The sequence below is a fragment of the Corvus brachyrhynchos genome, unplaced genomic scaffold, assembly GCF_000691975.1.
Source record: "Corvus brachyrhynchos isolate BGI_N302 unplaced genomic scaffold, ASM69197v1 scaffold407, whole genome shotgun sequence".
Classification (NCBI taxonomy): domain Eukaryota; kingdom Metazoa; phylum Chordata; class Aves; order Passeriformes; family Corvidae; genus Corvus; species Corvus brachyrhynchos.
Window position 1 is genome coordinate 1,541,714 of NW_008239056.1, and position 10,595 is coordinate 1,552,308.

Sequence of the window (10,595 nt, forward strand, 5' to 3'; positions counted from 1 at the left end):
CTCCAGCAGTCTGGGCCGGGGACGGCTGAGTGACTTGTGGCCGTGGCCAGATGGAGCCCGCCAAGATCTGCCATGTTTAGACTCCTGTTTTTACATCACGATGTCTGCTTCACAGCATTGTTTCACTGTAAACAAAAGGCTTCCTTTTCCACTTCTCCTCCCTTACTCCAGTCCAAGCCAAAAGTAAAACAAAACACAAAACCCCCCAAACCATTGAATTCTTCCTTCGAGCAGCTCATGCATTCACGTTTCCTAGATTCATTCTGCGATGGGCTCGCTGCCACACACGTCACCCACCCTATTCATGTGTCCAGTTTATTTGATATGCCTCTCAAGAAGTAAAGGAAAGAAATTATGCTGCCACTTTTGCAATGAAGATAGCAGCCCTCCCCAGGCACTGCAAATCCTACCAGGAAGGTTTAGAAGTCTCTTTCATGGAGATTCACATTAATTCAAGTTAAATTGAGTAAGTAGATGTAAAAAAAGTTGAGTTTGGTTTGCTTTTTTTTAGCTATGTACCAAATGTGAAAATTAAAGCTGAATGATACAAAATAAACCATGCTCAGGGCTCTTTGTAAATTAAGGCTCCAGCCACAGCTCAGTGAGAAAGGAGCAGAAGTAACACATGGGAAACTTAAAGAAAACAAAGGCTATTGGGAATATCTGCATTTCCTGGTTCAGTGTGAATGGAGCCTCTCAGACCAGCCAGGATGTTTCTAATGCATAACTTTCATACACTATAAATTCCATTTCTCTTCTCCACCCTCCTCCAAAATGGCCTAACCATCCCATCTCACGCATTTTTCAACATCTGAAAAACCAACCACTACTGTACCATGGAGCAAAGACAGCAAAGATCAATTTTCAGACCAATTTCAAAGTTATCCCTTCTCTTTCTCATATAGGTGACAAGTATAAAATTGTATTCCAGTAAACAAAATCAGGGTGGGAAACAGAAATGCATTAAAAAGATGAAAGAATCCTGCAGCTTTGCTGTTACATTTGCTGTAAGATTCTCTATTTTTTACCCTCCTGCAGTATTAAAAACAATAGTTCATAAAAAAAAAAAAACCAACTTTAGAGTAACATTACCAAGATTAACTGATCTCAAACTGCAGAGGTGGTTTTTATATCCAAGTGTGAGTGAAGTAAACTCTAATGCAATTATCCAAGAAATACTGGAATAAAATAGTTTTTAAGAGATCAGGCAAAGAAAAGGGGGTCACTTCCATCTCAAACTCTTACAATCCGGCTAAAAGTCTTACCTCAGTCCTTAAAGACTTCTTTACAATCCCAGCAGTTAGTTTTTAACCAAAACAGAAGCAATTAATCCAAAATTATCAACTTGCAAAATACTTAAGAGAGCACAGGATCCTTCCTCTGATGGGTAAATAAAAAAGGTAACATGGAAATTCAGCCATCTATTTCTGTTTGTTTTGATAGGAACAGGAGTGGGGGGGGGAAGCTAACAGGAGGAATAAATGATAGCTCTGTTTAACATATTTCATGCACCTCTGAAAATGTGGGGACAAACCTGCCAGCAAGGAGCAGAGCCCTTGGATTTGTTTCACTGCAGTAAAACTCTCCACCCTCTGAATGAGCTGTAGTAGAGGCAACAACAAAAGAAATTCATGATCTAATTACCAACCAGAAAAAAATGCCCTGAATTTTAAAAAGGGCTCAGACAAGAGGCACCTGCATCTAAGTCAGACTTCTGGGTGCCAGAAATTGTGGATCCCAGCAGTGCTCCAGGCTGTGCTGCTGTTGCTGTCAGGACGTGGCCACATGTGTGATTTAAACAGGAAGTCTCAAAACTCTGTCTCTGCTGCAGACGGGATCCTTGGGGAACACCAGTACTCCTGGGGATTTTCTGGAAAGAGGAGAAAGGAAAAGAACCAGGAAGGGAAAAAAAAAAAAAGACCCCAAAAGCATGGACACAATTTACCCTTCACAAGTAATTCCCATGCCACTCCAGCAAAATGCTGTAAATATTGATTTTATCAGCACTAACAAAAGGATTGTCAGATCCTTTTTAAGAAATAATTCCTAACTCATAAGAAAACCTCGGGCAACAACTTTTGATAGGGAAAAAAAATGAATTCTGGCATTTCAGACATATATTTAGGTAATTTACAAAAAATAGTCCTCTAATAAGTAAAACAATGTTAAAGAGTTCAAGAGGGTCATGATTTTGATACTATCACTAGCAAAAATCACTAATTAAACACCTGCCCTTACTCTAAACTCCTAGTTCAGCACAGTTTTGTTTTATTACTACACCTGATGTACTGAAATGATATTATATGGGGCAATACAGATGAGTGATGTACTCTTACCTCATCCTGCATTATCGTCAATATCCACAACCTCAGACATTGTCTCCTTGATAATATGTGGATCCTGCCTCTTTCTTATTTAGTACAGCTGAAATATTCAAACACAATATCCCTACATTCACATTTTTTTGGAAAATTGGTTTTAGTGGAATGCTTTCAACTCTGGAAGTTGCCTCTCTCTCTGGAACCTGACAGTTTGGCTTCTGCCAAAATCAGAACAGGGGCAGCAGGCAGGTGTGTGGGCTATACACACACCTTTACCTGGTCACTAAGATTATGCCTCTGATGATGGAATTCTGTCTGTACCTGCAGAAATGCAACATCATCTAAGTGAGGAAAACTCCAGCTGCTTAAAGACAGCACAGATGGAAAACCAGTGTCACCATTCAAACATCATTAAAACTAGTGTACCTCAGTCCAGTCTTATCCCCCACCACACATCCACAAAGCCTCATCTCCAGGAGATTATTACATCATTAGACTATACCATTTATAAACTGATTAAATTATTGCAGTCATTTAATATGGACAGATTCCATTTGGTTTCTCTCTTTAAACAGATGTGTCCTACAGAACAAATCCAAACAGTTTAAGAAGCTGCTGCTGTTGAACAGAGATGAGCTAATTGAATGTGCAATTTTATTTATTTCAACTGAAGTACAGCAACTTACAGTAAAACCTTGGTTTTGTTTTACTTTGGTTTTACACAAGTTGCTTAAATTATTTCGTGAAATCAGTATAATTATATAGTACTGTAAGAAATAATATAAAAGGGAATTTAAAGAAACAGAACACCAAGACATTCAGATGAAATAGCTCACCAATACACGGAAATAAAGGATCTTGCCCAAAAAACATTGCCATACCATTTAAACTACAACTTCAGATATCTTTTGGGAAGATGCAATGCTCGAGAAGTGAAAATACAAGAATTTTTTTGAGAAATAAGAACACAGAGTAGAAGATATTAAGCAGTAGAGAGTGAAGATTAAGAAAGATAATGGGAAGGAGCTGAGACTGAAAAGAGGAGTGTAAGGTGATTGATTACATGAATGCAAAAAGTGTAACACTGTACATCAACACTCCTACCAGTACAGCAAATGGATAAAAATCCAGGAAAATATTCCCAACAAGTTTGAGAACATTTCATTGCTGGGCTCCTACAAAGGCAGAATGGCTTCCAAGTACAAGGAGTATCCAAGTATTTCCACTGACCTCAAACACCAGTTATGAATTTCAGACACTCCAAGTAGACATGATGGGGATTTTGAGGGGACACAGAAATGGAAAACCCTCATTTCCCTGCAGCCATACACTCTAGGAACCCTCAGCCTCTTGCAGTTCTGGTCACAGAGTGTTATACTAAATATCACTTCTGATTTCCACCATTTCTTATACAACTGCACAAGCAAGGAAAGAGCAGACCCAGTTTTCCAGAGGAATCTTTACATGCATTTCCTAGACACACTGCTCCTTGGACATCTCGACTGCTAATTGAGGGCTATCCAGGGCACCCAAATATAATCATTTGCTAAACAAATGATTATATATTATATATATTATATATATATAATATATATTAACTTTCCAAGTACAGTATTTTTTTATCTCACAACTGTCTTCTTACATTTCAATTATTTAAAACTAAACACCTTCCAATGACCTAATTCCTTTAGTTTCTCTATCATTTATGTATCTTAGAGCCAATATGACAATTTATACTACAATACGACCAGAGATAGGCTAAAATTCTGACCAGTTCTATGGAGACAGAGAGGGCACAGGCTTTTTCCCCTTTACATTGCTTCATCCAACTTTGTAAACTGTACCTCCTTTCTGCATTAACTAAATTAAAGAATTCACAAATATATTTTCTATTCATCTTTCAGCATTGTAGACTATGAATGGCACTGTTAATGTTAAAATGATGCAAGTTTTAAAAATACTAAAAATCAAAATACAGTAATCACCTTGGAACTGGCATCCTGCATTAAACATTTCTAGCTAATCGTGTATTTTCATTAATTATAAGCAAATGAACTACACTAAGTCAGTGCAGGGAGTTGTGCCTGCACTCCTGCAACATAACTGTCCTCACTGGAAGGTGCTGTTGCTGAAGGGTCACAGGACAGGAGCGTTATTTAGGGTGCACACAAACATTTTGTCATTCAGCTAAAAATCAAAAACATACCTAAACACATTCAAACTTACAAAAGAAAGATTAGAACACACAAATGAGTCTCACAGGTTTTGCTCCTAGATACAGACTGCTCTTCAGGAGAAGATAAAGTGTTAATCGCATATTTGGTGGTTTATGAGCCAAAGCACTCTGAGGTTTAAACTGCTTCTGCTCAGTGCTCATCCCATTCAGAGACGATGAATCATTTCCCATTTGGCTGCACTTCTGCCTACAAGGCTTGTCTTCTGTGAGATTTCTCCTGTAGCCTTGTAATAGATTTGCTAATTTAGTACACCTGACTTTGAGCAAAAGCTATTGTTGCCAGCTGCCAGACTAGACCTCGTCCTGTTTATCAGACACATCTCCACCAGCCCATCCTGCCCCAGTCACAGAAACATAACACTCCTCACTAATCCCAGGGCAGTAAATTACTTTCTAATATCCTTGTTTTTCTTACTCTGCCAAAATACCAACACATCACAGATTTAAAGCAACAGCAAAATCAATTTATCTTCAGCAGCTGGGCCAATACCAGTATATCCAATAACCACACATTTTTAAAGTCGTATTTACTGTTCTAGTCATTCTGTCCATGAATTCCTGAGTTCCAGCAGTAGAGGTTTGACTGTTTTAAACAAAGGTAATATAAACTCACAGGGAGTGTATTTTAGCTTTTTAGACAGGCCTCCACAGCTCTTTGAAAGATAAATCAGAGCAAAGCAAAGTATTAGACACCTCACACATACTAAAATATTTCCTCATTTTCCCCAGGGCTTTGTGCATGCAAAAGAAAGTGCATTACTTGCTGTTTATAAGTATTTGTGTGGACAGAAGCTTAGGGTAAGGGGCAACAGAGAAAATACGGGGAGGGCTGGGTGGGTTTTGTTGTTTTGGGGGTTTTTTGTGGTTTAGTGTTTTTGTTGGGGTTTTTTGGGTTTTTTTTAAACCTCCCTACAATGAATCTGGAAAACATATGAAAAAACAATTTGTGTATGATACTTTTACACCTAAACAAAATCTACCAGAATGTAAGCCTTTACATTCCAGATTACACAAATTAGTTATACAGATGTAAAAAAAAAAGTAGACTCGCTCTTTTCAGGTTTCACACACAGTTCACAGAAACGCATGCCCACATATTAGAGGCTCTTTTGATACTCTTACCCTTCTAAATATTTTAAAACTCAGTATCATCAACAAAAATATGAGAAAGCACACTCAGCTAACAAAAAATATGAAGTATTGACATTCCTCTCTTCCATTCTCAGGGAGCTGTGGAGCCACTTACTAATCTCTATCATTCAGATCTGGCTGCTGAACTCATGCTGAGCAGTCAAGGAAATGCACCTGGACTCTTCCACCTGGGACTGACTTGAAAAGCCAGACAGAAATTGTGATTCAACATGCAAAGACCATTTACTATGAGCAGGTTCCACAGCACCCTGTGGTTACCTTCTGCCATATTTGTTGCCAAAATTCAATTTCATTGTATTTGCCCTGTAGAGCAGCAGAGGATCCTCTCTGACCCTTTCCCACGTGACAATATCCATCCAACACTCCACTGCAAACACCCTGCCCTTGCAAAGGGAACACGGGTCTGGAAGCTCAGCTGCAGAGCCAGCACCTGTTCTTCCAGGTGGGACAGAGGAGAGTAACCTAGGAAAGAGAACAAAATCTTGGAATTTTAGGAAATGGAGGTGAAGTCAGAGCAAACAGACTCAAAAAGCCGTATTACTTCATTGCCTTGCAACAGCTACACAGCCAGTCCAGTCCCATGTAAAGCTGATGTTCTTGCAAGTAAAAAGACCTATATATATATATATACATATATATATATATAGTTTCACAAGGTTTTTCATTGTAACATCTGAAATGATGAATCAGATTTCAAGTATTATTCATCTGTACAACTTAATCTAGCCCTGAGGAACCATTAGAGAAAAATATTTGCCAGGAAAAAATAACCCAGAATATATGATTCATTCACTTCTGAAACAATAAAATGGTTCACTATAACAAAAATAACTATATTGTAAATACTTCAGTTAAAATGTTAAAAAAACCCCTAGCCAAACACAATGAAGAAAGCATGCCCTTAGAATAAAAACAAACTAAATGTGCATATGTGTGCAAATAACAAAACACCTTGTTAGAAACAGGTAATTGTATGAAATGTAGTTAACACCGTATCTAATGGAAATTGTACCTTATTTTTTAGGGATTTAATAGTCTTAGAACAATGACACAACTCAACTCTCAAACTCTTAGCTATTCTTCTGTTAAGCTGATAAATAGATACTTACTTCAGCAGAAAGTGATGCATGTGGTGTATATCTAAAATCAAACAGATCCTGAACATCCTCCTGGGAAGCAGACAAGGCTATCACTGACCTTAAATCAGGATAAAAGGGATCAGCTGAACAAAATCATGTGTTTAGTAACTTTATAATTGCCCAAAGCTCAAAAAGGTGTGAAAATGAGCAGCTTTTTGGAAAAAAAGTCCCCTAGGAGCAGACTTTGTTTCAGCCTTGTGCCAAACATTGGGTGAAAAGAGAAGCACTGTTATCCATCAACAAATAACTCTGTAAAATATGAAAGCAGTCTGAAAACCTCCTTTTTCTTCATAGTTAGACAATATTAAATTTACTTAAAATGAAACCTTGCAGTTTCAAATTTTATCAGTTCATTCATTTTTCGTTTACTAAAAAAAAAAAATAACCATCCATCCAAATGCACCCGTAACTCACTCTGTCTACACAGACCTCTACAAGAAACTTCAAATTGCATATCTGCCTGTCTCTTGCTGGAGATACACCTGCCCAGCACAGGTAATTTCTGGTTTGTTTTTTCACTGGTCAAACTCTTTTGCAGGCTCCTTTGTGTGTGTTTCGTACACACAGAGAATGGAGATCAAAGTGTTTCACAACACTGGCAACTCAATGTAAACAGAGCATAGCGTATTATATCAACCCCCTGACACAGGAGGATGCTCTGGTGCAAATCCAGTGGGGACAAGCTATAAAATCAGAGGACCCCCCTCTTCTGTAGAGAAATATTCACAAAGAATGCAAGATCCATCACAGTGCAAAAATGATAGCTGCCACAGCTCATAGCTTTCTCTGTCCACTTGATATTTAACATATTAACGTTGACTCTAACTAAAAAAGCTTAAATCTTTCATGCAATGAACTCATCAACAGCAGATAACACTTCTCTGAACTCCAAAACCTTCGTGAATATATAGCATGTAAATTAGCCAAGGAAACTTAAAAACTACATAATTCAATTATAATTATCAGCAAGTTTTCTGACCCTTTTAAAGCAAGATAATATTAGCATTAATGAAGTGACCAAGATCTTCTTAGAATCAAGGGTCTTTTCAAAAAAATTCTCAGGTTTCCTAAAAGCTGAAGAATTCATTTTGTTCTATGCATAAGGAGTAACCCTGATCTTATCTGCAAGCCTTTTTAGAATTATGTTCTGAATCATGGCCACTTAGAAGCCAGCCCTTAATTCCCTATTTTTTCTATATAGGATCAAAGTAATGAACCTGTGGAGCAAAGGAACAGATGGGAGAAATTTTGGGGTGGGTGTTTTTTCCTGTTTGTTTTTAAACTTCTGGCCTCTTTCCAACTATAACCACTTACATTCTTTGCATGTTACACATCATGAGTTCTTATAAAGCCCCTCTGCTGTAGATGACCCCTTCTTCCCAATAAAACACTCAGATCACCAAAAGAACATCGCATGTGCAGCAACAGCATTCCCTGGTTACAAAGCCAAGTGTTGAAAGGTCTGGAACAGGAGCTCTGGGCTGCCTCTGTGACCCTGTGTCACGTTCAGTGCTGCAGCACCAGAGCCCAGGCACCAATACATCCCCAGTACCTCATCCTGCCAAAATCAATCCCCACCATCCACCATTTGCCCTGGACAGCTCCTTGTTCCAGGTCACTCCCTTCTCCTCCACCCTCATCCAGCTTTTGCACCCTTTGCATTCCAGTTAGTGCCTTCTTCACACCAGGAGCAAGCCGAGTTCAGCATTAAGAGGCAGAGCTCAGCTCCTGGCCGCCCTCTCACTAAACCTGCACCAGCCCTTACCTGGCTGATACAGCCACACCTGTCTATTACCATGTCCCTCCTTGACAGCGCCTCTGCCCCAGAATAAAGGATTCACAAGAACAAAGGATTTCTAGATGATGTGCAATGTATTTTTAATCCTTTTCAAAAGCGGTTGAAGTTTAGCAGAATCTTCCCAAAATAAATTTGATCTGATTCAGCTCCTCAGCATGAAAAATGTCCGTGTTAGCCAGCTGTTAACAGCACTGAGCAGTGCCTTATAATGGGAAGTGCTAACTGGAGTTGGCATTATTAGCTCCAGCTCGGTATTCCAAGTTCAGCCATACTTATAAATTCCACTCATGGCAAGTAAAAGGCCAAGATGTTCAGACAGACAAAGCAATTCCATGTTCAAATGACACAAAGTAGAAGCAAGTGCAGGCCCCAGCGCTCCCACTCCCCACAGTGCTGAAGGGACAAAGGAACAATCCAAGGGGTCAGGGTGACCAGGGACAATTTTCCTGTGCATTTACTGCCACTCCATTGCAGTGACATGGGGGTAGGAGCAAAACAAGTGCATCTCCAGGCATGGACCACACTGCAAAGAACTGTTGAAATGCAGAGAGTGAGGTTACTAAATTTCAATAAACTTATGAAAAATATAAAGCTTTTGAATGGGTCCAAAGTCCTGCCCAGTGTAGATGAAGTTACATTATGCTGATACACAGGAAATAGCTGACTGACTCTACAGGATGAACAATTCACCAGAGGAAAGGAACTTTCAGGAAAAATGATAAATATTGTAATGAGGAAATCCGAGGCATGTATTCACAATGCCACATTCACATCTCACAATTGAACAGAAATTTCTTCATGATCCCCTGGTCACAGAAGCGAGTGAGACACAGACAAATATAAATATATTGGATCTTCCCCCAGGCAGAATAACCACTTGCTGTTTGGGAGGGGAACCAAGAACTTTACTGTCTATCCTTATAGATGGGACTACAGAACTTTTAACCTTCCTTTTACCCCCCACCCCCCCTCATAACAGCTACTGAGAGAACACTGTGAACTGTGGGAACTGCTTGAGGAAGGGAGAGAAGACTACACAAATATTTTATGAGAAGCCAGGCACGACGCACGTACTACTGAAAATTACTCAAAGTCATTTTTTCCTTAAAGGCCTTCTCTTTTCCTGCTCCAGAAGAAAGCAGAAGCCAACATTTTAAATCATCTTTCGACCCAGTTCTTAAGAAGAAATCCCAAATATGAAGGATGTTCACAAAAGGGCCACAGTGTTACACAACGGCACAACTTCAGGATAAACCTTGCCCCCCTCACATTAGTACAGTCACAAAGATTTAATCCCTTTAACTTATACACAAAAAGCTGATACCCAACTATTTACTGCAAACTGGAATTATTGCATGGCACCTGGAATTTACAGACAGCATTTGCTTCTGTAAGAAACCAGGGGCACTTCCCCTGTGCAGCAGCATTAATAAGCTTGAACAGAGGACAACAGCAGTTTTTCCCCATTCCAACATCCATCCTTGACAAAGAGTTTATTATAACTGTGTGTGATACATATACATACACATTTGAAGATTCTGTTCACCAACACCCTGTGCTTCACCAAGCATGTGGAATTGCTAGTTAGACATTTAGAAATGCCACATACAAAACCCACTTGAAATTACGAAAGATGGCACAAAAACTTTTTAGGGCTGTTCACAAGCTTCAAGAACCTTCTGCAAGAACAGTTTAAAACATTTTTGAACTTTCTACTACAATCCTCTAAATCAAAGCCCTAGAAAATTTCTGCTTTATCACGCATTATGCCCTTCTTTAAAGTCTGGTCAATTTATGTGTCCTACACTGTGCACTCAGGCTTAAAGAAGCCAATTTTTAATTTCATACTTGGTACTGCTGAGCAAGTGCACTCCAGAAGATGTGAGGATGAGGTCCTTCACATCTATTTAAATGAAGTATTCAGCAACGGGTATTTTGTGTCCTTTAAA

At 39.1% G+C, this 10,595-nt stretch overlaps 1 protein-coding gene across 2 annotated transcripts in view; it reads right to left on the reverse strand.

Annotated features, from left to right (window-relative positions):
• The window catches only part of SMURF2 (SMAD specific E3 ubiquitin protein ligase 2), a 41,664-nt gene extending 39,946 nt beyond the window's left edge, over window positions 1-1,718 (reverse strand). Inside the window, exons 1-2 of one of the 2 annotated variants that reach the window (XM_017739142.1) lie at window positions 1,696-1,718; window positions 1,535-1,601 (exon numbers count right to left, since the gene is read on the reverse strand). In XM_017739142.1, coding sequence (XP_017594631.1) covers window positions 1,535-1,601; window positions 1,696-1,701 — 73 coding nt within the window. In that variant the 5' untranslated portion in view covers window positions 1,702-1,718. The remainder of the gene's footprint in view (window positions 1-1,534; window positions 1,602-1,695) is intronic. The other variant, XM_017739144.1, reaches the window with a different exon arrangement.
• Between the last annotated feature and the right edge of the window lie 8,877 nt (window positions 1,719-10,595).